Below are 27085 nucleotides of genomic sequence, written 5' to 3'. Positions count from 1 at the left end.
TTTTAACTTGTAAACACCAAATTTTAAAAATAGGCTTAGTCATGAAAGGGTTTTTAATGGTAAACCCATTGTCACTAGGACAGGAAGTGGGAAGAAATCTCTCATGGACCCTGGATACATCTAACTCTCCACACTCTATACAAAGCTTTTCTCTGATTATACACTGTAAGGAATGTTCTGATGTGGAATAAATGAGATCAGCTCGGCCATGACCGTGTAATTGCTGTTTAATTTGACTAAATATTATAATAAGAGGAGGCTGGAGATCCCCTTTATGAGGCCCCGCCCACTCCCTCTCAGAGCGGGGCGGTGGACGGATGTCAGCCCATACACATCACACTCAGCCAGGGACAGGAAGCCGGTAGTCAGAGCGGAAGCCACTGCGCATGCGCACTGAGCCTGGCCGCTCCCTGCCTACTTCACGGTGCTCCCGGTAAAGGATGTCGAAGAACACGGTGTCTGACCGCTTCCGGAGGGTGGACGTGGACGAGTATGATGAGAACAAGTTTGTGGATGAAGAGGAAGCCGGAGAGGGGCAGCAAGGACCGGACGAGGGGGAGGTGGACGGAGCTATCCGGGGATATCCTTCTGTGTAATGAGCTGTGCCTGGGTGAGGGCGGGCTGAGAGCTGACAGGAGGCCCCATAGGAATGTACAGGGAGCATGGACGGTCTATAGGTGTAATGGACGGTCTATAGGTGTGCATTGTGTGTGTGATGGATGGTCTGTAGGGTTGTATGTGTGATGAATGGTCTATAGGTGTGCATATTGTGTGTGTGTGATGGACGGTGTATAGGTGTGTGTGATGGATGGTCTATAGGTGTGTGTGTGAGAAATGGATGGTCTATAGGTGTGCATTGTGTGTGTAATGGATGGTTTATATAGGGGGGGTGTAATGGATGGTTTATATAGGGGGGGGGGGGTGTAATGGATGGTCTATAGGTGTGTGTGATGGATGGTGTGTGTGTGTGAGAAATGGATGGTCTATAGGTGTGCATTGTGTGTGTAATGGATGGTTTATAGGTGTGCATTGTGTGTGTAATGGATGGTTTATAGGTGTGCATTGTGTGTGTAATGGATGGTTTATATAGGGGTGTGTGTAATGGATGGTTTATATAGGGGGGGTGTGTGTAATGGATGGTCTATAGGTGTGCATATTGTGTGATGGATGGTCTATAGGTGTGTGTGATGGATGGTCTATAGGTGTGTGTGATGGATGGTCTATAGGTGTGTGTGATGGATGGTCTATAGGTGTGTGTGTGTGTGAAATGGATGGTCTATAGGTGTGCATTGTGTGTGTAATGGATGGTTTATATAGGGGGGGTGTAATGGATGGTTTATATAGGGGGGGTGTAATGGATGGTCTATAGGTGTGCATATTGTGTGATGGATGGTCTATAGGTGTGTGTGTGTGTGTGTGTGTGAGAAATGGATGGTCTATAGGTGTGTGTGTGTGTGTGTGTGAGAAATGGATGGTCTATAGGTGTGTGTGTGAGAAATGGATGGTCTATAGGTGTGTGTGTGTGTGTGTGAGAAATGGATGGTCTATAGGTGTGTGTGTGTGATAAATGGATGGTCTATAGGTGTGCTATGTGATGTCATTACAGTGGGGTTGATTTACCAGAACTGCAGAGCACAGCTGCACCAGATTTCTCTCTTGCCAGTTTTAGTAGATCTCCCTCCCCAATAGAAGTGTGCCTTGTGTGTGTTGGCAGCACTCTGTAGGTGGGCACTGTTGGAGGTTCCACTGTTAGCACACAGTTCTGTGTTATAGGTGTGAATGAGTGAAGAACATCAGACTAAGGGGAAGCCATATAGAATTAAGCGGGTTGAATGAAATGAGCCAATTCCCACATCCACACACTTGATACCTCCCGGCCAGCAGAGTACATTGATCAGTATTGCCAGCAGCACTGATCATTGGGTGGGGGGAGAACCTGACGGGCTGGTTGTGCACAAGTCGGTCAATAGACTGACTTGTGTACAACCAGCTAAGCCCATACACAGTTTAAAGTTTGACTGATTCCCCAAATTTGGTTCCATAAATGGCTGGCTTAAGGGCCGGTTCACACCATGAATTGCACAGGAATGTGTGTTTTTTTTTTTTTTTTTTTCCATATTCATTTGAATAGGCTAAGATTGTAGCAGACTACACCTAAGTAGTGCATGCACTGCTTTAGAAAAACGCACCAGAACTGGATCGCGCGGTGCTACTGTACCATATGATCCGTTGCAGGCAAATGCATTTGCAGTGTCTTTACGTTAGCATTGACACCCACTGCACATCACAATTGCAGTGCATTTTGAACATAGTGCGGGTAATGTGCACAGAATGCAGGTTTGCCCGCACCATCTTCTGGGGTGAACTGGACCTAAAGCCTGTACATACGGCGCAAATATTGTCCAAAATCAGTCCAATCCGGCCGACTTTCCACCCATATGTGTACAGCTGCTTGTCTGAAAGAAGCCGATCTCGTGACCGACTTCTGTCGGAACAAGCGCGGGGGGGGGGGGGAACCCAGCAGCTGATCGGTATCCAATGGCTGCGAGTGCTGATCGTTGTGATGAGGGGCTTGGATGCAGTGGGCAGACCACAATAGCACAGCGGGGAGATTGCTGTACTAACATTGCACAGTTAGTGCAGCAACCTCCTTGGGTTTCTTTCGTTTAGACTGCTGGGTTGAAAAAAAAAAAAAGAAAAACTTGCTTTGTGTTCCAGGTATTAGATTTGTATATGAAGGAGTAAAGGACATTCTCAATGGAACATGAGTGCAGTGTTCAGCACATGATTGATCCACTGACCTCTCCAGCTTTTCATCTGAAAGCCTGTACCTCTGTATGTGCGGGGAGCTAGTGGAAGTGTCTGCCGGAGCCTGGCCTAATTCAGTGTCAAACAAACAAAATAAACAAATGCACATTTTATTTTATCTTTTTCCTGCAAAAATACATGCTTTTTCTAAGGTGGGCTTAGCCTTTAACATACACTTGGTTGTTGAGGGTTACTGCCCTTCATACATCATCTGTGCACCACTTGTGAAGGGAAGTTGCGTGCACAGCGTAAAGAGGAAGCATTGTGTGACTGTCGCACACTTCTGCTTTCTTTACTTCTCTACATGTTCCTAAGAAAATAAAAAAACCCTTGGTATTTCAAACTTGTAATGAATGTTTACAAGTATAGAGTGCACAATATACCTTTGTGTTGGTATAGTTTATACAACACTTGTAGTGTGTGCTTGTATTCTGGAGAGTATTGAACAATAGGTGGAATGTTTGATCTCTATGACGTGTTGAGCTCTTATTTCTACACACCTTGATGAGACCGGATTGTGTGTTTTTTAATCGATGAGTACAGGGTGTTCCAGCGACTGAAGAAGGCATGCTGTGTCTTGCTTGCTGTTTAGGAATGCAGGAAGTGGGTGCTTCAGACTTCGGGAAGATGGAAATTTAGCCATGTTTAGCATTTTCAAGTTGGCTCCTTCCCTGTTTGCTGGCAGAAATGATATGACCACTTATACGCCTCATTTTCTAAAAATAGGACAGGAAAGGACCGTGTTCATTGTGGAGCGTGTGTAGGTTCAGCTGCTGTGTTCTTAAAAATCTGGCATTCAAGTAATCTGTTTTGGAATGAGAACCAAATGTGAAGTGTCCAGGCTGCAGATTAGAGCATAGTTGTGATTTCCTAAGAGGTTAGTCGGTGTATAGCTGCATACTGTACTTGCTGCAATCACCTTGGTGTATACTTTGTGTCTGTGTGCTGACTGATTTGTAATGGCGTCTAGGCCAGTGAGGACTATAGCTCTGGTATACATGCATTCATACTTCTGTTTGGTAGTTTGCACAATGAGACCAGAGTAGTCCTCATCTCCTGTTCTACCTCTTTGTACTCTGTAGTTTTCTGTAAGGGCACATACTTACAGGTATGAGGCCTGTAGCTTTGACAGGCATTGTTGAGTGGTATTCAGTAGGGTCGACTGATAAAATTTGTTTCAGGGCCGATATTGATTTTTTTTTTTTTCGGCCGCCTTTCAGGCTGATAGGTGCTGATATTCTGTACATAGTCTCCTGCCACCCAGAAAACCCTGACATGCTGCTTGTACGCAAGTTAATCGATCGTTTAACTTTGGTACAATCAGCCTTTCCATACATAGTTCAAATCTCTGCCAGTTCCTGTTGAACCGGCTGAGAATTAAACTATTTTTATGCATGTTTTGACTTGCATTTTAGCACACTTGTAAAATGCAACGCAACGTTTTAGTGTGAACAGGACACACAATTGTGTTGTGTGTGTTGTTTTTTTTTTTTTTTTTTTTTTTTTTGTGTGCCTCTGTGTTGACAGGCATTTTACAGGTGCACTAAAATACAAGTCAACGCTGCCACTACAGAGGCAGCAGCCACATGAGGAACTATACCCCCTGCCAGCAATCCAGAGTTAGTGGTGGAGAAACATCTCTGTGTAATGCTTTACATTTTATTATCATATAACAATATAAAAGTAAAAGAAGGCAACTTTTTAATACTAAAAGCTTTTCTTTCAGTGGTAATGCAGCAAGAGCCCAAAAAAACCTTGCAGTAAACTTCCTGACTGACATGAAGGCCGGGTTCACACTGTTCGATATGGAAGTTGGATGACTTCTGCTCCGACTCTGTTCTACGACTTCTTGTCTGACTTCCATGCAAATTCAAAAGGAGGGGAGCTAGGGGGGGTGGGACGTTACATGAAGCACTTGGTAGCAAAGGAATAAATTGGTGAACATTATAGAACTTTTATTGATTATTAGTTATATATACATAAGGTGCTGGTATCAATGGTGGATAAGGTAATAGCAATGAACAGGTAAATAGCACTGGTATCGCATAATAAAACCGCAATAAAAGTCCAAGGTTAGATAGAAACATTATCAACGTAATGCATACAGGACCTATGGCCTTACTAGACCTGTGTGGGTAATGCATAGTAGCTTGAAGATCTGGGTAAGTATTGATACACGGCATTTGGTAGCTCTACACGTTTCGTGGCCTTTGAACCACTCATCAGCAGCAAACCACGTGATGAATCTATAATGAAATAGTTGTGTATGAATAGTCAAAATTAAAATAATGAAGGGCATGAACAGGGGTGGGGTGAAAAGAGCCCCACACCAAGTACATGCTTACTTACTCGGGTATGTGTACTGGTGGTATGGTAGGCGGGTGCCGCAAGCCATCCACGGGCACCTCCAACTCGCATCCATGGTGGACAGCTCGGCGGGGACAACCCACACAGGCAGCAAGCATGGAAAAACAAGAGGCACTCCTGTGAAAAAATGAGGTACATCAAAAAGGTCTCAAAGGGTGTGCATGACGTGGAAGGGTGGGTGAAAAGAAAAAAGTGCAGGGGTGAAGGACTAAGGCCTGGAAGTGAAACTACTTATGTGACTGTAAGCTATGAATAGAGAAAGCGCCCGCCAGTGACCCCTGGAAAGTGAAGGTTCCACCTTCACTTTCCAGGGGTCACTGGCAGGTTTCACCTTCACTTTCCAGTTGTCGCTGGCAGGCCACCACTTCCTCTATTCATAGCTTATCCTATATGCCTTCTCCCTCCGTGTTGTGTTTTTTTTTTTTTTCCTTTCTCCAGTGATGTCTTCTTCCTCTGGTTCTTCTTCCAGTCCATCTCCTGACGCTAGCTCCCACTGTTCTGTTAGCTCTGGTGTGTGCCATTACTTGTATAGCCATGGAGCTGTGGCCATCTGGTGACATCAGAGCCCCATCATGCCCCGGGAGGAATGTCACAAGGAGCAGGGTCTCCAGATGACATCACCAGATGGCCACGCCCCATATCTATATAAGTAATTGTGCACGCCGAAGCTAACACAACAGCGGGAGCTAGCATCGGGAGAAGAACTGGAGGAAGACGACATCAGCAGAGTGAGAAGAACCGAAGGGAGAAGACACGTTGGAGCTACTTAAATAAAGGACTGTGTCAAAAACCTGTGTGCTGGTTTAATTTTGACACTTTTTTTACCCCATGCTCATTCACATGGGGGGGGGGGATTTGGGGGCTAAAGGGGCTTACAGATTCCTATCAACCCCCCACCCCACCCCCACAGACCCCCTCAACAGCGCACATGTGAATGTTCAGTCTACAAATAATAATACAACAGGTACCGGTACTGGTACTGAGGCTCATGTTAGAGGTCAGTCAATCCAGGTTCCAAATCTAGAGTAATAATGAATAATTCAGAATTCAAGGCAGATGACCAAATAGGATTATGAGTAATATCTGTCATGCACGGAGAGTACATTAAAGTGTCACGTATTATAGAAAGCACACCCAATGATTCTCTTCTCTTTACCATGTTTTTGTCCTTTTGATTTCCTTAACTCCGGTGCACAGGAAACATGGTGGGAGCTCTACATGCTGCTTTAAAGAATCCACCTATTAATACGAAGAATCAGACTGCAAAGGTAAGATCTCTTCCACAATTGTAAACACAAAGTACGTGCAAGTCACACTGGGGGAGGTTTGCTACAACTGGTGCACACAGAATCTGGTGCAGCTGTGCATGGTAGCCAATGGGTTATTAACTTTAGCTTGTTCAATTGAGGTTTGGTAATAAAACCTGGAAGCTAATTAGTTTCTGTGCAGAGCTGCACCAGATTTTGCACTCTCCAGTTTTAGTAAATAAACCCTATTGTCTTATTGGAGCAGTGTTTTAAATGATTGACTAATAAAGTCCCAAATTAATACACTCACAAACTAAGACAGGTAGCCTGAACACTATTGGGACGCCTGCCTTTACATGCACAACGAACTGTAATGGCATCTCAGTCTTAGTCCGTAGGGTTCAATATGGAGTTGGCCCATCCTTTGCAGCTATAACAGCTTCAACTCTTCTGGGAAGGCTGTCCACAAGGTTTAGGAATGTGTCTATAGGAATGTTTAACCATTCTTCCGGAAGTGCATTTGTGTAGTCAGGCATTGATGTTGAATGAGAAGGCCTGGCACAAAGTCTCCGCTCTAATTCATCCCAAAGGTGTTCTATCGGGTTGAGGTCAGGACTCTGTGCAGGCCAGTCAAGTTTCTCCACCCCAAACTCGCTCATCCATGTCTTTACAAACCTTGCTTTGTGCACCTTTAAATCATTTGGTGTGGAGTTGGGCTTGGCCCTTTAGTTCCAGTGAAGAGAATTCTTAAGGTGTCAGCATACCAAGACATTATGGACAATTTCATGCTCCCAACTTTGTGGAAACAGTTTGGGGATGGCCCCTTCCTGTTCCAACATGACTTCCCACCAGTGCACAAAGCAAGGTCCATAAAGAAATGGATGAGCAATATTCGGGTGAAGGAACTTGACTGGCCTGCACAAAGTCCTGACCTCAACCCGATAGAACACCTTTAGGATGAATTAGAGCGGAGACTGTGAGCCAGGCCTTCTTGTCCACATCAGTGCCTGACCTCACAAATGCGCTTCTGGAAGAACATTCCTATAAATGCACTCCTAAACCTTGTGGACAGCCTTTCCAGAAGAGTTGAAGCTCTTATAGCTGCAAAGGGTGGGCCAACTCAATATTGAACCCTACGGACTAAGACACCATTAAAGTTCATGTGCGTGTAAAGGCAGGCGTCCTGAAACATTTGGTAATGTAGTGTATAACAAATAGTCAGACTTTAAACCATAGTAATTTGCCGGCATGTGACAGTAGTTGGCGATTTGGCCTTTCAGTCTTAAAGCACTACATCAGATGTTACCTTCTACACAGCAGTGGAAGGAGAATTACTTTGGGGTTTCATTCTAAATGCAGGTTTCTCTTTATAACTACCAAAAACGCATCATCTGAACACCACAGCTGCTAAAGGTTCACGTCACTGACAGTGCTGTGTGCATGCACAGGCTGCTGCAGTGAGATACAAAAGGCAAGGTACATGACTAAAGCTAGCCATACAGTTTGATTTTTTCCTTTGTTCAGTCCACAGACTTAAAGAGAGAAAATTGGACATATCCCCTATGCACATTAACCGCATGGATGGAGGAATCTCCACTGTTAGCTTTTGTATTCAGCAGCTCTGGTATCTGAACAAAGTCACATTGCTAAACCGTGATTTTTATCTGATAGGATGCCTTCACTGTTTTGCTGTTAAATTTTCTACCGGTCTCAGCATTTTTTTTTTTAAATTGACTTTTGTCGAGCCAGGCTGTGCTTGCAGGGCCACCCATGGCCTGAATTTCGGGTGATGGGTCAGAAATTGGATATCTGAGCCATCTGTGATCAGCCTAATTCCAGTTTTGTGCTCCTGTCCTGCTTAAACAATCTAAGATCCATAGACTTAAAGTGATTGTAAAGATTCGTTTTGTGTTTTGTTATTTTACAAAAAAAAACAAAAAACCAGGTTATACCTACTTACCTGCTCTGTGCAAGGGTTTTACACACACTGACCCCGATCCTCCTTTTCTTGGGTGTCCGGGTGGCACGCCTGGCTCCTCCTCCTCCTCTTCATTGGGTGCCTCCGCGGAGAGACTCTTTCCATCGGGGCAGCTGTGCGAGTGCGATTCCAACTCCTGCTGCTGCGTCCATTGACACAGACAGGACTCGGCCCTGTCCCCCGCTTCCATGTCAATGGATTTGATTGACAGCAGCAGGAGCCATTATCAATCCAATGAGGACCCGAGACAGCGGCTGGAGCTGCTGGTCTCATGCTCATTCTTAGAATGATCGGGTTCAGGTAAGAAAAGAAGGGGGGCTCTGGGGGGCAGCTGCAGCGCAGAAGGCTTTTCACCTTTAATGCATAGAATGCATTAAGGTGAAAAACCTTGAGGGTTTACAACTCCTTTAACCACTTCAGCCCCGAAACCAGGCCATTTTTTGCGATACAGCACTGCGTCGCTTTAACTGACAAATGCACTGATCACTGTATAAATGGAGCTGGCAGGGAAGGTGTTAACACTAGGGGGCGATCAAGGGGTTAAATATGTTCCCTCACTGTGTGTTCCCTAGGAAGGTGTTTCTAACTGTCACGGGGAACGGACTGACTGGGAGTAGAGGCAGATCGATATTCCTGATCACTAGGAACATCTCCCTCTCCCCTGTTAGAACAAGGATCTGCCTTGTTTACATAGGCAGAACCCCGTTCTGCCTCTTTACCACAATTGTGGGACATGGTCCCCGGGACCTGCAGGCGAGCTTCCATGGTGCAGCGGTGCCCGCTGTATCTAATGCACGGATAGACGTACAGGTCGGTTCGCGCAGCCGGGCAGCCCTGCCATGGAGTATGTGCGGTCCTGAAGTGGTTAAGCTGGGCACACACTAAATTAATTTTAGACAGGCCCTGAGGAAAAGGTTGTTAAAAAAAAAAAAAAGTAAATCAAAGCAACCAGTTTACTTTACTTATGTTTAATGATTTAAAGTTCAACTAAAGGCAAACCTTTTTTTGTTTTTTTAGCTTTGGATAGTGGAGAAGGATTAGAACAGCTGTCAGGTTTTTATTGCTGTCTGTGCCCTCGATTCAACTCTCTATTTGTCCCGTTTATCATTTTTCATTGAAAGTAAAAGGAAATCCCAAATTTTGGGTTGTCCCCAGAAAAGTAATTGAGGGGAAATCTTCCAATGGGGAAACTAGTTCTGGTGACCTGGGGGTCCCCAAGGGATTCCCTTAATTTGCAGGGATTTCCTCTCCCTGTTTTGGCTATGGGACAGGAAGTGAAGTGAAATCTCCAAAATGGAACACGGCTGGTAAAACAAAGCCTGATGGGTTAACGCGCTCTCCCCCCTTCAGCATTTTTGATAATGGCCATATTGAGTAAGGGCAGATTTGTGTAGCATTTACTTCCTGGAATCCCTCTGCTTTTGGCTTAGGCAGGAGGGTGTGGTTAGCTGAGAGAACCCCCTCCTCCAGATGAAAGCCGAGAATGCCGTGAAGACTCATGAGATGTATGACGTAATTTTGGCCAGAAACCAGAAAGAAACAAAGTTTAAATCAAGTAAATCTATCTTCCAAATTATTTACTAGCAGCATTAAAAATTAATCAAAAATAGTTGTTAATTGTATCTACTGTTAAGAGATATTGCCACTGAAGCGGAACTTTAGGGACTGTTCATAATCGCATGGAAAATAGTCCCCTTTAAATGCCATGTAACTGTTCACATCTGAGTGCTGTGCATTTATACAATGTGCTACACTTTTTTGAAAAGTCCTGGTTGCTGGATCTTTTGTGCATTTTGTGAAAAACGCACCTTCCATTATAGATCCATGGATGCTACGTGTTTTCTATTAGTGTGTTTTTTTTTTTTTGTTTGTTTTTTTTTCCCCAAGTGACAGAAAGGAAAACGCAATTTACATTGACATTTAGTGCAATGTATTAAAAAGCTTTAGAAATGTGGCTTTGAAAAAAAATGCAAATAAAATTGCAACAAGCCTCACATGAAATGAATCCGTTAAAGATATAATTGAAGTAAAATACAGTGACTTGGTTGTCATCCATAAATGCGGTGGTTGCAGGGAATGAAGCATCTTGGGGCTCTGTACCCAGGTTCAGTTGGGGAAGAAGGAAGTGGAGGAACGGGGATGATTATTGAGGGTATGGGATTGGCTGTGTGATATTTCATATTCTTTAAACTCACATGGGGAAAAAAAGACCTGCAGGACAAAGGCATAATGAGCTAGTATGCATAGCATACTAGCTCATGTAATACTCACCTAAGATCGAAGCCCCCGCTGCGGTGCCCGTACACAGCACCGGCTGGCGACATTTCTCCCCGGAGTTACTTCCGGGTGTCATGGCTCCGGCCAATCACAGCCCATGCACACGGGAGCCGCCGGTAACGGCACACTCACTGAAGCAAATGGCACGTACGTGCCATTGCTTCAGTGCGCATGTGCCGATTAAGTCGGCACATGCAGATACAGGGGAGATCTCCTAAACCGTGCAGTTCAGGAGATATCGGGAGTAGCTAAAGGTAGGCCTTATTATAGGCTTACCCATAGCAAAAAGTGGATTGTAAGGGTTTACAACCACTTTAAAAACCTACTAGCTGTCTTGCCTTCAGACTGCAGCATTTTTTTACAGCGGTTTAGTTTGTGGCTAATGAGCATCCTGCTTAGTCATGTTAGACTACTGGACATTTCCTTCCTTTTCATGAGTATTGCATTTCATACTTCCTCCTATTTTGTTATAGACCAAAATTCATATTTGCTGAACAGTGTTCATTAAATGTTTTTATTTTATTTCCTTAAAGAGGGACTTCAGTCGGGTGTGTGAAACAAACTGTAGCTGCTGACTTAATAAACAGACACTTGCCTGTCCAGGGATCCAGCGCTGTCCTCAGCCAAACCGGTTTCTTCACCAGTCTTTGGTTCCCGGCTCTGGCATGTTAACTGTGGGCAGCTGGCTGTGACTCCTTGTGGCGTCACAGCCAGCTGCCCACAGTTAACATGCCAGAGCCGGGAACCAAAGACTGGTGAAGAAACCGGCTTGGCTGAGGACAGCGCTGGATCCCTGGACAGGCAAGTGTCTGTTTATTAAGTCAGCAGCTACAGTTTGTTTCACACACCCGACTGAAACCCCTCTTGAAGGAAAGCATAAAATAGAAACATTTAATGAACATTATTAAGCAAATACGCAGAGTTGGCATTTTGGCCTGTAACAATATAGGAAGTATGAAGTGCAATACTTGGCCATGCTAATGAAAAGGAACAAAATGTTGAATGCTCATTGTGCATGCATGAGCCACGCTGCGCTTTGTCAATGGTCCCACAGTGTTCTGGGACTTGTTCTGTGTCCTAGAAGGCTGCAAGCAGCGAGGGGGGAGGAGAACTTCTGCTCAGATCACCTAGGTAATCCTTGGAACTTGAGGTGCAGCAGTGGCACACAGCACAGAAAGCCTGTCCATGGGTTAAGAATATGGCACAGCATGGATGGCACTGCAAGGGTTAACAGTTCACAGCGTGAAACTAGGGCACAGCAATGGAAGTTGATCCTCAGGGCAATAGAATGGCACAGCACTGATTAATGGTCCATGGAGCAGAAATAAGGCACAGCAAGGCGTGATGATCAGATGATCCTCGGGGCAGTAGAATGACACAGCAAGGTTAACGGTCTGTTGAGTGGAAATGGGGCATAGCAAGAGGGGGTGATCCTCAGGGCAATAGAAAAGCATAGCAAGGATTAACAGTCCATGGAGTGGAAATATGGCACAGCAAAAGGGCAATCGTCCACAAGGCAACAAAGCACAGCAGGGGTTAACTGTCCATGGGGTGGAAGTATGGCACAGCAAGGGGAAACAATCCTTGGGCGGTAGTTTGGCACAGCAAGGACAGAGACAGGAGGGTTCAGAGACTCACATTGGGGACACCTGATGGTCCCAGGTGGCTGGTGAGGCAGTCTGGGTGACAGATGACTGATACAGGAGGGTCTGTGGAGGCAGGGGGACAGGCGCCTGCTGGGTTCAGAGAGGGAAAAGCGTGCTGAGCACCCTGGCCATAGATCAGGAGCCAAGGAAAACAGAGGGCATAGATGGAGAGACAGCTGGATAAAGGGTAGCAGGGGCAGCTCCTGGAGGCCCATCTGGGGTCCTCAAAGACCTATGTAGCATCCAGGGGGACTGGAAGAAGAATTAAACGCTGTTTCCCAGCCTAGGTAGATCTACCTGAGCTGGGGCATGATTACCTGGGCAACTGGCTCTGCCACCTTCCCACATGGCCATTTTTCCCCAGCAGGGCACAGTTCAGGAAGAGAAGCGCACCATGCCAGCTAGATCCTGGCGGCCAGGGGAAGGAAGTCTGCAGCCAGTATGAGGGAATCCACATGCTGCCTGCACACATGGGATCTGATGGCCAGCTGCCTCACACAAAGGTGGTGTGGAGTGCCAGGTGTTGGCTGCATGTCTCCACGCACGTATATGGTTTGGGGCATTGGGAGACGAGCGGGGAGCAGAGGGGGAAGCTGGATGCTCTGACAACCATTGTAGGAGCAAAACTTATCTAGCAGTAGTAGTCTGTTTAAAGGATATATTCCAGTTTAAAGCTGACCTCTGGGAATTTAGACAAAATCTACCCTTGCAGTTCCTTCCTCCTACAAGGGTTAAATACTTATTTGCTCTAGTGGTGCAGTGTATTACTCATTCTCCCCAACCCCCATTCCCCCCTGTTCTGGGTCTAGCAGGGTCCCTCCAACTGTGCAACGGGTCCAAATTAGTGTCCTCTCGTGTGCTTTGGCTGTGGTTGCATGTTAAGTGCAAGGATTAATGGGCCTGCACTGTGCGTGATGACACTGAGGGACTGCACACAACCCAGAGCTTGAGGACTGCACTAAAGCCTTCTGGATCAAGGGATAAGGTAAGTAATCACCTTATTTTTGCACCCCCTGTACTAAACAAGCATTTAACCTTTGTGGTTTGAGAGCCCCACTGCAAGGATACATGCCTGATGAAGGGGTCCTGCGAGGCTCCGAAACATGCAATCTGCTGTGACGATGTGATTGCTGATTAAAGCTTTGGACCCACTCTGGTGATCCATGGTGTGCTGGTGACATTCTCTTGCTCTTCCACTGCAAGGATAGACTTTGTCCAATTCCCAGAGTTCAGCCTTATAGTTTTCCTATGAGTGCCCAAATGGTGCAGACAGGCTCCAGCACCAAATGCTGCCTGTGCATACTGTTCGATAATTCTTCTCAAGCCCAGGGAGCCCCAAATTCCAGACTGCTGTAACCAAGTTTTGACACTTCAACCCAGTGCCACATGCTGACCAGCACCCCATAATTTGAACCCAAACTGCTACCAGTGTTATGCCAGTTTCAGCAGCCAGTGGTTTTGGGCACCCAGCCTAAGGAAGAATGTTACTAGAAGAATGTGTAGGTACCTGCATTGAAATAGTCAGGGTACAGGCAGGCATATTTTAATAGAAAAGAATGTAGCAGCTACTTTGCAGGGCAGACCAGGACATGACTGACTGAAAAAATGTTGTTCCTCCACTGCATTATGCTGCTAATTGATAGCTCCGCTTACATGACACTAGAGTTGGTAACTACGCATGCTCCTTTTGCATCTTTTTCTCATCGGACCAGTTCACCTATGACATGCTGATAATGATGAGAGCTATCCATGTAAAGAAGCCATTCTTTTTATTTATCCACCATGCTATACTATAAGAAGTATGGGACTCCACATGAAGTTTTGTATTTCAAAATAGGTTGCTAGTTTTCTAAAATTGCATTGCTTTATGACATCAAGTGACACTAAACTCTGATTTTAAAAAAGAAAATTCTACTAAAGTCTTAAAGTGTGGGGTTGTGTGTGTTTTTGTGTCCCCCCCCCCCCCCCCCTCTGTGATCCGACTTGCTGTTGGAGGATGGTTATGTTCATTCTCCATGGTCCCCACTGTATGTAGGAACATAACCACCCTCTCTTGCTTGCTTCCAAGATGGACTAGGGACTATGGGATGTGTACTGTAGTGTGCAAATGACCGAAAAGAAAGGTATACTGCTTGTTTCAAATAGAAATGAGAGGGAAAGGAGAGGAGGTTTGGGAGCTCGTAGAGGACATTACAAGGAGGCAGAAAATCACCGTAAAACAATTTCATTAAAAAAAATGATTACAGGGCCATAAAAGCAGTAGTAAACCTCAGCATAAAAAAAAAAAAAAAAAAAATCAGGCCTCGGGCAGTTTAAGTCATAAAGTGCTACTATGCATCCCATACTAGCACATTATGACAGACTTGCCTAAAAACGAAGCCTTCCAGCGGCATGCTTTCATCTTCACCTGATCTTCCTTACGGGTTTTGGCCGTATGAATGGCTGAGCTGGGATTACATCACTCCTGTGCATGCACGCGGGGGTCACGGCCGAAGCACAGAGTTCTGAATGGATGGCACCATCCAGAGCCCAGTGCACATGCGCTGATGACGTCACATGCTGCTTCTAAAGTAAATGTCTCCAAAATGGTGCATGTTTAGGAGATATTTACTATACCTATAGGTTAGCCTCATTATAGGCTTACTTATAGGTAAAAATCAACAAAGGGAGTTTACTCACACTTTAAAGGGGATCTTTAGTCATTTTTCCATCTATTAAATCTTCTGCCCTTTGTTTTATCTTTTGGATAGTAAAACATTATTTTTTCTGCCAGTAAATACCTTATACCGCCCACTTCCTCTTTCTTGTCATTGGCCTAGGCTTATGACATGCACAGCTCTCACTCCTTAGTTTGCCAGGAAGGGAGGGGGATGAGTCAAGAGGACCAATGAGAGCTGCAGGTGTGCCTCTGTATCTGTGTTAATCCAGGAAGTGAACATGCTTCAGATGGCCACAGTTAAAATGGTTGCAGCCAGACTTAGTGGAGGGATATAGATATATAATATAATCTATATTTATTTTTAGTGGTTGGAGGGAAGCTTCAGAATGGCAAAGATGTTTTTATTACAAATTATGTGAGCAGACTGCAGATCCTCCTTAAGTAGTCGAGGTGTATGGGATATTATTTAGTGATGCTTGAAGAATGCATACTAAAAACGCTTACTTTTACATTACATTCCCCAAAACATTTGATTTCTATTTTACCTTTCACTATTGGACGTCTTGTTTAGGACCTAGCTGCTGGCCTAAAGTGTGCACTACCAATCCACGGTAGTAGTCCATCATGCAAAATGTACCCATCAATAGTTATTAACTGAAAGCAAATTTAACCACCAAGCAGAATTTCAGCTTAGGATCTGGTTGCAGAGAGCCCAACAGGAGAACGCTTTGAATTATCTTATGAAGGGTCAGAGCCCTAGAGAAGATCTGGAAAGAAGAATTGAAATTGTACCATGGCTTGGGCCCTAATTCAGCTTACACTTTTGGATCATTCAGTTTTAAATATCCACACACAAGGCCTAAGGTAAGCTGAATTTGGGCCTAAGCCATGGTACAATTTCAATTCTTCTTTCCAGATCTTCTCTAGGGCTCTGACCCTTCATAAGATAATTCAAAGCGTTCTCCTGTTGGGCTCTCTGCAACCAGATCCTAAGCTGAAATTCTGCTTGGTGGTTAAATTTGGTATTGCAGGTCTTTCAGTTTATAACTATTGATGGGTACATTTTGCATGATGGACTACCGTGGATTGGTAGTCCACACTTTAGGCCAGCAGCTAGGTCCTAAACAAGAAGTCCAATGGTGAAAGGTAGAATAGAAACCAAATGTTTTGGGGAATGTAATGTAAAAGTAAGCTTTGATATAATTTTTTTTTTTTCTCCCAAGATGCTGCTTTTGATCTTTGCTGGACAGTAGAAGTTTGATTAAACCCCCAAATACTGAATACCCACATATGGATATATACTAACGGAAGTCTTCAGGTGACATGTTTTCTAACTTCTGTTGATTTTCCTTGTGACAGGATCGAGCAGAGAATCTTGTGCTGAAAGTGTTGATCTCATTCAAAACAAATGAGATAGAAAAAGCAGTTCAGTCACTAGAGAAGAATGATGTGGACCTGTTAATGAAATACATCTACAAGGGCTTTGAGAGTCCATCTGACAACAGCAGTGCAGTCCTACTGCAATGGCATGAAAAGGTGAGAATCTAAACTGGGACTCCAGCAAAAACAAAACTGCATGCTGTGTGCTATGACAGTATCAATCAACAACAATCTTTCTTTGTTCTGACTAGTCTAAATTTGACAGAAGCAACATGCTAATGTGAACTTTTGGCTTGGCATTGCTGTTTGCATAGACTTCTTTTTTTTTTTTTTTTTTTTTTTTTTCATTTTGGGCCTTGTTCACACGGGGCGATTACATGCAGGGCTTTGGTTTACCGACATGGGGATACACAGGTGTTGCATGCATCCCTGTGCCAGTGGTCTGTCGATATGTGCCCACGCATACGAAGAACAGCACTCCAGCTGAATTCCTGATCAGCTGGAGTGACATCTATAGCGCATGCGCACATAGTAGAAGCCTTTTTTCGACGGGAGATATTATTTAACTGGCATAATTTAATACTATGCAAACAGCAGAGGGACACCGTATTTGTCATATTGTGCCTCACTGTTGCGCTGCGGGTTTACAGCGAGGCACAATCTGACATCTACGGTGTTCCTCCACTCTTTGCATAGCTTTCAATTGTGCCCGTGAAATGGTATCTCACATTGAAAAAACCCTCCTACGATATGCGATGTGGATGTGGTGACGTCACTCCAGCAAATAAGCTGGAGTGCCCTTGCATTCTGTGCATGCGTGGGCAATTTTCGACGGAGGGCACAAATTGATAGAACCCCCAGCAGCCTCATTGTCTATTGGGACACAGCAGCTGTGTCCCAATATAACGTCCAGATGCCTGTTGTGCAAAAAGTACTTTGAACTTCTTCCTTCCAGGCAAATTTGGGAGTTTTGGACCCAATAGACTTTACTGGGAGTGCCTGGAAAAAAAAACATGTTGCACCCAACACTCTTCTGTACAACTCCTGAAATGTATACAAAAAAACTTTTAAATTCACCTGAATGTGTTATGTTCAAGTGTAAATGTAGCCTGAAACCTATGCTGGGTTGTCTGTCATGGGAAAAGTGACCAGCTCCTGTAGAGATGACCGCCCATATTTTGCTTTCTGTGTCTTTGCGGATGGGTGGAGGGGAATGAGGGTGAGCGCCATTAGAGAGAAACAGCTTCTCCACCTTCAACATTACATCACTCAGTGCTTGAGCTGCCATGCCTAGGCAATTTCAAGTTAGGAGGGTTTTGGGGTGTGCCCAGCCTTATACAGTATTTTAACTTTAGAGGGTACATCAGGCCAGTGTGGAATTCATGAGGGCACCTTGCTGTACCCTTTTTTAAAAAAAAAAAAAAAAAAAAGGGGGTGTACCTGCCATTTCTTCTGGCTGCTGACAGGTTTACTTTTTAGAAAATATTCTTAGTTTTAGGAAGTAATCCTATTTGCCAAAAGCCATCTTTTTAGTGAGTGCCTTTTATGTGTAGTTGACACTTGAACATGCTTATCTTGGGGGGTTGAACGATAGACTATCATCCAAAATTATGAAGCCCAGTTATGTTATCCTATGGATGTATTTATCTTTTTCTTGCTGGTTTATCCAGCAATGGGCAAAAGTTCTCGGAATCCAGTCCTGTTTGTCCATTTAGGAATCTGAAGGCTTATGCAAAAAATAACCAATTGCATCTGAGCTTGTGCAGCCAATTTGGCACCAATTATGGTTCTTAATTTGAACAGATGGCTTTCTGTTTTATGGGTAGTTTGCAGTCATTATGAATAAATATCTCCATAGTGATGAATTCTAAAAGTCTAAATCCATGTTTAATGAGGGGTTATAGCTAAAATTTGGTGAACTAATTTGCCCACTAGCTTTCTCTATCTCCTGGGGACTCAAACGCGAGTCCTCCAGGCTGTAGTTCCCAACAAATTTAATATTCTGACGAAACTTGTGCTGAAACAAAAACAAGCCTACTACACTGAGAAACAAAGATAATCTGCAATGGCAACTAATATAAATCTGTCCGATCAGCTTTTCGTTAAAGGGAACATGTTATGGCATTGGTGACCTCTGGTGATGGAGATTAGCAATGGCAACCCCCATATTTTCTTTCATGACAAATTTTCCTCAATCCTTTTGCTATTTTAGGAGTAATCCTAATCTAACAGAGCAAGATCACTTTTTTAAAAGTGCAGACCTTGGAGAGATCTTGCTACTGTACCATGAGAGACATAGGAAAGCTCAGGCTCCTTGCTGATTGTCTAGTTCTGACTCTACAAGTGTGGGGACCAATGCGGAGAGACTGCTGCTTCCACAGATACCAACGACCCTCTCTTGGCCTCTTGCCTAGTCATGGAATATGTAATAGGCACTTATTTTAATTACTTTAGTATTTTTTTTTTTATTAAGACTTTCAGAATTATTTTAATTGGTCGTTCTGTGTAATTGTTGAAGAAGATACAGCTGGGCTTTAAGCTTGACTGGCTTATTAAACCATATTCACTTGCAGTAAAGTCAGTCATGTGAAAAAGTAATTACGCCCCATGGAAATGACTTTTTCAACTTAACGGGTGACATTAGATTTTTCATTTGTACAGTGCCTGCTGATAAAGGTGATATACTTGAAACACATAATGCATGAAGTTGATGTGGTGTATTCATTTTCATGATCTAATTTAACAAAGTACAGATGTGTCATATGGAAAGAGTAAGTACACCCTACAACACCACTTCAAATTTGTGAAATGAGAATCTGGTGTTCCTGGTTAGGTGCCAATGACTAGAACCTCCATAGGAAGTATGTATGTTTTCTTTGCTATTGATGTGTGGGTGCAGGGGGGAATCCTCATGAAATCTATTGATCATCAGAACAATAGAGCTCTCTAAGGCCTCATAAAGTAAGTTGTGGATATGCCTAGGAGTCTGGCGGAGGATTTAAGAAGATCACCAAATGCTTTAAGATAAGTCATTCCACAGAAACACAAATAATGACCTAGATTTCCAACAACTGTTAATTTGTCCAGGACTGGTCAGCTCGGCAAGTTAAACACAGGGGCGAATTGTTTAGGTAACCCTTGCAACAGTTGCAAACCCTTGCAAACAGTTGCAAAGTGCTTGCATCCACAATCTGAAATAGATTGCACCTATTTAACCTGCATGGGAGGTGTGTTAAGAAACAGCTTTTGCTATCCAAAGATCATTAGAGCAAGACTGATTTCAATACAATGGTGGTCAATCATATGCTCACCTAAACCTCAAATTATTTGGAGCCCGTTTACAGTTCCTGCAAGGTGGTAATGCATGTGTTTGTTGCAAACTGAACATGCCATTTCAAGGGAGGAACCTCATAACTGTGAAACATGGTGATGGATATTTTATGGTTTGGGGTTGCTTAGCTGCTTCAGAGCCTGGGCAGCTTGCAGTCGTTGAGTCATACATTCTGCATCCTATCAGAAAGTGCTTAATGAGAATTTTGTGCCAATTCTTCAAAAGTTGAAGCAGAAATGAGGCTTTCAACATAATAATCTGAAGTACTCTAGAAGCCCCCAAATTTCTTTAAAACTGAAAGAATTTTGCATGGAGAAGTAGATGTCAGAGACTGGTGGGCAGTTGTACAGTTATTTCTGCTTAAAGTAGAACTATAGACATTTTTTATTTATTTTTTTTGTTCATATTGGATATAGCACGGAAGAGTTATTTTTGTTCCATTGTGGACCTTCACCTCCCGTCCCATAGCCAAGAGGAAATTGCTGCAAATTTACGGAATTTCTTGGGGACCCCCAGGTCACCAGAACTTGTCACCATTGGAAGATTTACTTTTCTGGGACAACCCAAAATGTGGGGTTTTGTTTCACTTTCAATGATAATGGTAAACGGGACAAATAGAGATGATGATTCTCCCTAAAAGGGACAGACAGCAATAAAAACCTGATAGGAGTGCTCATCCTTCCTTCTCCCCTCTATCCCAAACTAAAAAATAAAATTTTTGCCTTTAGCCATACTTTAACCGCTTGCCGACCAGCCGCCGCAGTTGAACTGCGGCAACATGGCTCAACATAATTTCTAATTGTGCATCGGAGGCGATGCAAGTGCCCAGCAGTCGCTCGTGACACGGCGAGAACCGGGATCTCTGTGGGGAGAAGACTGATAATCGTGTGTTCATACAAAGTATGAACACCGATCTATCTCTTCCCCTAGCAAGTCCCATCCCCCCTTCAGTTAGAACACGTAGCAGGGAACACAGTTAACCCCTTGACCGCCCCCTAGTGTTAACCCTTTACTGCCAGTGACATTTTTACAGTAATCAATGCATTTTTATAGCACTGATCGCTGTATAAATGCCAATGGTCCCAAAAATGTGTCAATTGTCCGATGTGTCCGCCATAATGTTGTCCGATTAAAAATCGCAGATCGCTGCCATTACTAGTAAAAAAGAAAACAAAAATTATAATAAAAATGCTATAAATCTATCCCCTATTTTTGTAGGCGAAAACCAATAAATATGTGCTTATTGCGATTTGTATTACCAAAAATATGTAGAAGAATACATATCGGCCTAAACTGAGAAAAAATTTAGCTTTTTTAAAAAAAAAAAAATAAAAAATGGGTATATTATAGCAAAAAGTACAAAATAGTGTGGTGGTTTTTTGTACTCAGAATTGTCACTTTTGTGTATAGCGCAGAAATGATCAAATGCCACCAAAAGAAAGCTCTATTTGTGGGAAAAAAAAGACGTCAATTTTGTTTGGGTACAACGTTGCACAACCACGCAATTGTCAGTTAAAGCAGTGCCGAATCGCAAAAAATGGTCTGGTCATTCAGCAGCCAAATCTTCTGGGGCTGAAGTGGTGGTCAGATCTGCTTTTGATGCCAAGGGTGTACTTGCTTTTTCCACAGTAAACATTAAATATATGGAATTTTTGTGGAATAAATTATTCAAAAGGCACATTTTTTGTTTTATCTTTTTATCAGTAGATATAGTATGAATAAAGATGTGCCTGCATTTTTTCACATAACTATGTCTTGCATCTATTGATTTCTAATGAAATAATATAAAGTGATTTTCTTAACCTTTTTTGTCTGATTTTTCTAATTTTCTTTGCAGGCTTTGGCAGTTGGTGGAGTGGGTTCTATAGTCCGGGTGCTGACTGCCAGGAAGACTGTTTGAATGTTCAGCTGGTTACGATCTATTGAAGAGCTGGTGCCAAGACCAAAACCCTGAACTGCAGCAGCCTTGCTGTGGCCGACCATCCCTCTCTATCACTGCCCATATTTTTTCTTTCTCCCTTGCCCTGTTTTTATTTTTGATACACTTTTGAAGTCTGCAGTACCTGTGAGAGTGTGCTGTGAGTGCAGTGCTTTGTTGATATGAGTGTTAAGTTATCAGTACACGCCCTCAATGAGCTGGGCTCTATTGAACAACCATCACCCTTCTGATTTGTACAGGTTGCAGTGATATCTGTTTCTTGGTGAATTGTATTGCGCCTTATAACCTCATTCTCGTCAGGGCTAATTCCCCACAGCTTGGCTCCCAAAGCTAGCGGAAAACCCTCTTCCTTTACCTCCCTGCTGCCGCCACACCTCTTGACCCCCCCTCTCCCACACTATTTGATTAGTTTTCTCAGGGGTGGCATTTTGCAATCTAAGGATTTTATATCATGGAACATCTTCCAGAGACATAGCTAGGGTCACCCAATGCTGATTTGGCAGCACCTGGATTGTATCCAACTCCCTCAGGTCCTAGGTGTATAAAGGGATACATTATGCAGTAAACCTAATCACTCTGCTGCTGTGACATCTTGGGTTTCTTTCTTTAACCAACAAAATGAGGTCCTGTCTACTTCATGTTCACCAGTCATACACACAGTGAAGGAGCTGTTTGGTGGGTCAGGTCAAACAGGCTAGCAGTGTGGTGTTGCTGATTTGTAATACATTGTTGGACTGGATATATGCATGTATCCACTGCTTGCAAAATGGCCACCTCCTCTGTGTGTAGGAGACATATGTCTTCTTTAAAGAAACAGTACTGTGTAATTTAAAATTAAAGAAATGGTTTGCACTTATAGATTTTGGTAGACTATAGATCAAATTCTAAACTTTTATGAGACTGTGGGCTATTTCAGATTGCAGAAAAGTGTCAACATATGCTTGTACTGCTCCTCCACCTGCGACCTTGGTCATTATCTGCTCCAGTGGAAAAAAGCAAAACAGAAGCCCCTAGCATCCACTCAGCTTATCCTTTTTCACTTTTTATAGGTCTGATTAGAAAAAGAAAGATGAAGCTAAATGGTTGTCAAAGTACAACAAAAAAAAAATATATATACATTTTTTTTTTTTTTTCAGCCACTTTTGATTATTGAATTAGTTGGGGTTTCAAAGGACCGGTGTAGCTTTAGTGCATTTGTCTATTAATAAATTCCCCTTTAACCCCTTGAGTGCAGCCTGCCCACTAAAATACTTACTTTCCTCGCTGTTCTATGATATTCTCTGTACGTCGTGCCTGCCAACACAAGGTTTTTGCTCAGAAAATGTTCACACCACTGTGTCTTTCTAATGTGCATACATTCTGGGGCTTGATTCGTTCCTAAAGCCTAGTAGACACGGGCCGAATGTTGTTCGGCATTGTCCGTTTGAATAGAAACTGGCCCACATTCGACCCATGTGTACTAGTCGGTCTGACAGAAGCTGCCCTGTCGATTGCTCTCTGCCAGTGGCGCAGACTGGGGGGGCAGTCCCCCCTATCAAAACACAATAGAACAGCAGGGGAGATTGCTCTAACATTGGATAGTTAGTACAGCAGCTCCTCCTTAAGCTATCTTCTTTTTTTTTTTTGTTTCGTTCAACCCAGCAGGGCTAAATGAAAAAAGAAAAAAATAACTTACTAGTGTGTACTAGGCTTAAGGATGAACCATACACCTGAATGTCTGAAAGCTGCCATTTGTACTGTGTAGCCAGAGGGATGGATGGATATCTGGTACGTACATACAATTAGAAGAGAGCTTAGACATTTTCTTAACAAATGCTTTTGCGGTGCTAGGCTGGGCTGAAATGTGAATATAGCTGGACCAAGGAGGAAAGATATATGCAAAATTCCACCTTTCCTGTAAAAGCTGAACTTAGCATCACAATTCTGAAGCCATGTTAGTTGAACTGGTTGCTGAAAGAAAGGAGTGACCTCATGAACCTATAGGAAGAGGGGGTGGCCAAGCTCAAGTTTTACAGGAAATATTTGGTTTGTATATAACATTTTCCTGTGTCTGAATCCTACTGATCATTTTGACTTTTTTTTTTTTTTTTTTAACTGAAAGTAACCTCTGCTGCTAACCAAATTTTATTATGTTATAAATGAGTAATATTTTTGCAGATTTACTTTGATATCAACAAAACCTATTTTTTTTCCTTTTTGTCTTGCTGATATAACCAAGGCCTAGCAGTATTTGGTTAATAAGCATTTAAAGCTAATGTCATTCTCTAGTATTAAAATTTGATTAGGAATGAAAACAACTAATAAGCCAGACTAATGTATCAGATACTGCTATGGGGCTGGGTATTTTTTTGGACTCTCCATTAGCTGTTTTCCCAGGATGCTTTACCAACAAATACCTGCTGGGTCACAACTGTGATGCTGTACAGTCGTAGGGATAAGCATGAATGCTGAAGGATGGCAGTCCCTGAAGCAATTAAGAAGCAGCTGCAATAGTCCGCTAAATGTTCTACCAAGAAACCTCACACGTTGGTGTTTTTGACAATCTGAAAGTTCCCAAGTGCAGAGTTGGCGTTGGGGCCTCTGCCTCCAACAGGCTTACGGTTGTAAAGGTTAGGGAAATTGCTGGGAAAGTAATCCATGTAGCAGATAAAGTCATGCAGGTCCCCTGTATTCTGCAGAGCAGAAATTACAAATGGACTTGCTGCAGTACTGTCATGGGTAGGTTAGTGTGATCACTGGACGGAAAGCACCTTGCAACCACATACCCACAGAGGTTGAAGCCTTATTCCCATATTTGCTGCAGGGGCCTGTAATGTTGACACTTTCATGGTTGGGCCCTTTGCACTGATGTAACGATACTTTGCTTTTTTTTTTTTTTTTACAAATTAAATATTGATTTGGATGTTTTTGTTCATGTGTTTTCATTGATCGTATACAAAATTGTATATCTTTTTTCACAAAATGTATTTTCCCTGTAAAGAAAGTATTGTGGATTATTTAAAGCGTTGCCCATTGAACGTTGGCTACTGTTCTCTGTGCCATTTCAATTTTGAGGCTTGACATATTTGCTATAAATTTACTGGGCGCAATCTCATAATTTTTTTTTTTTTTTTTTTTTTTTTATATTTTATTTATTGCAGAGCTTTACATATGTTGAACATTCACAATTCACCCAAAATTTGAGTTGTGTTTTTATGTGCACTAAAATTAGGTGTATAATTCTTTTCTTTTTCTTTTTTTTTTTTTTTTTTTTTTTTTCTGAAAACTTAGATTTGCTAAAAAGTGGTGCAATTATTTTGTGACTTAAAATATTGCAACTGGCTCCATTTAATTGCACAGAGTCTCTGCTTTCGCTGTGCATAAAAGAGGAAAAAACAGGCTCCAGCAGTGGTTAACTTGACCATTCAAGTGATGGTCTGTTTACAAAAGTGCAATAAATCCCCCACAAAGTGATATTCCCCATACCAACTCTCTCTAATGATTCCTACCTCAGCTGTAGCAGGCACTGAAATAATCCACGTCATCTGGGTTGTTACCTGACTCCTCCACTCCCCCAGGTAACAGTGCTTGAGCCTTGCAGTTGGCTGATTGGCCCAAGCATTGTTTATAGGCGGAGGTCACATTCTCCCAAATACCCGTAATCACCACAAAGGGAAGCTGGTTGGTTGTCATGCACATCTGCTCCAGATTGTGCCTGCTCCAGTTTTGGTAAATTCCCCCTATGTATTTTATCCAGCCACAGTAGAGGCAGTTGTGATGAGAAAGTAATGGTAGGGGTGACAGCATCGCTTTAGGTATGCCTATTTTGATTAACCACCTAAGGACTGGCAGGATTTGCCCCCTTAATGACCAAGCCATTTTTTGCGTTACGGCACTGCGTCGCTTTAACTGACATTTGTGCAGTCACGCAAAGCTGTACCCAAACAATTTATGTATTCCCCCCCCCCCCCCACAAATAGAGCTTTCTTTTGATGATATTTGAGAACCTCTGCAGTTTTTTTACTTTTTGAACTATATAAAAAAAAAAGGTAAAACAAATTTTTACCTCAGTTTAGGCCGTGTATTCTACTACATGTTTTTGGTAAAAGATTGCAATAAGCATATATTGATTTGTGCAAAAGTTATCGTGTCTACAAAATAGGGGATAGATTTATGGCATTATTTTATATATTTATGTATTTTTCTTTCCCCCCCAGTCATCTTCCAGGACGGCTTACAGAGATGAGCTCCTTCCAGCTAGCTCAGAAAAACATATGATCCACATCATAAAAGACAGACCACGGGCAGTAGCCCCTCAGTATTTGTGTTTTCTTCCAGCCAGACAGGAACTCTGAAGAAATTTTATTTTTCTCTGGCCTTCGTGTTAGGTGTCAGGGGCCTCCCGGCTACAGCATCCCAGAACAGGGGCAGTGAACCTGGGGAGGCAGGTAGCTTGCGCTGCCCTGGAAAGGGAATCTTGAATTTTTACTCCAGGGGACCTCCTATCTCCACAGGAGTCTGGTTGGCAGCATGCCTGTAGATTCGGGTACACTGGCAGTGTGGGATTTTGACTCGGGTGAGACTTCTGGGGGACAGTGTAGACTTATGGTGTCCTGATGCTTGGTGCTCAGCTCAATAGCGTAGTGGTCTGCACTCCTATCTTTTGAAAGCAGAGCAAAGGAAGCAGATTAGCAGCCATGTTGTTGGTAGCAAATGCCGACCTGGTGGTCGGGGCTACATTCTCCATGCACTGTTCCAGGGGAGGTGTCCGATCCACAGCGCCAGATTGGGATCCTCCCTGCTCCACCTTTCAGGGCTACAGAGAAGATGGTGACAGCTATTTTGTCCTGTGCTGGTAAGTCACCAGGGAGGAGACTATAAGCAGGACTGGGACACCTGCAGACTCTGGCCCTAAGGTAAGCAAGGCAAATATGAGGGTTCTTCTTTTCTTGCTCCCTGGTGAAGGGGACACCAGGAGTTTTGAGTTGATTCTATGTGCTATCCACAGACATGACATGACATGACATGACAGGGCTGGTCTGGGGAGTCTGGCTCTGTGTGTATCTCTTTTTCCCTACTAGTGGTGGGGCTTTATTTGGGTCTCCCTAGGTGGATGGGTGCTGGTCATCAGGTGATCGTCTGCACCTTGTCTCTCTGTAAAAGGCTCATTCTGCCTTGTGTCCTGTCCCTCTAGGAAAGAGGATGGGAGCAAAAGGGGAACCACCTAAGGGACAGATGAAAAACCTGCAAGTACAATTTATCTACTGTCTGGATACCAGCTCCAGTGCTGCAACGCTCTTTGAAATGGGGTCCAGATTAAGGGGTTCTTAAAGAGCATTGGAAAAAAAAAAGACATTTTTTTTTTTTCTTTCTTGATTTTCATGAAAGCTCCTCTTCCGGATCCACTTCATCCGATTTGCAAAGCTACACCATATACGCTGGTTCCACCATGACACCGGTTTTAATTTTGGTAG

The 27085-nt window shown here is 43.3% G+C and overlaps 1 protein-coding gene across 1 annotated transcript; it reads left to right on the top strand.

Annotated features, from left to right (window-relative positions):
- Positions 1 to 311: 311 nt before the first annotated feature.
- ARPC5 (actin related protein 2/3 complex subunit 5) lies at positions 312 to 24362 on the top strand. Its single transcript, XM_073593369.1, has 4 exons — positions 312 to 581; positions 6372 to 6443; positions 16342 to 16518; positions 21531 to 24362. The coding sequence occupies exons 1-4, from the start codon at positions 441 to 443 to the stop codon at positions 21591 to 21593; spliced, it is 453 nt and encodes a 150-aa protein (XP_073449470.1). The 5' UTR covers positions 312 to 440; the 3' UTR covers positions 21594 to 24362.
- The last annotated feature ends 2723 nt before the right edge of the window (positions 24363 to 27085 follow it).

Source organism: Aquarana catesbeiana, linkage group LG07, assembly GCF_042186555.1.
Source record: "Aquarana catesbeiana isolate 2022-GZ linkage group LG07, ASM4218655v1, whole genome shotgun sequence".
Taxonomy (NCBI): Eukaryota; Metazoa; Chordata; class Amphibia; order Anura; family Ranidae; genus Aquarana; species Aquarana catesbeiana.
Note: the sequence above shows the minus strand (reverse complement) of the source record. Positions and strands in the feature narration are given on the sequence as shown.

Coding starts and splice junctions, on each gene's coding strand:
- ARPC5 (XM_073593369.1), top strand. CDS start 441: ATGTCGAAGAACACGGTGTCTGACCGCTTCCGGAGGGTGGACGTGGAC. Junction 6,444..16,341: donor CGAAGAATCAGACTGCAAAG/GTAAGATCTCTT, acceptor TCCTTGTGACAG/GATCGAGCAGAGAATCTTGT. Junction 16,519..21,530: donor TACTGCAATGGCATGAAAAG/GTGAGAATCTAA, acceptor TTTTCTTTGCAG/GCTTTGGCAGTTGGTGGAGT.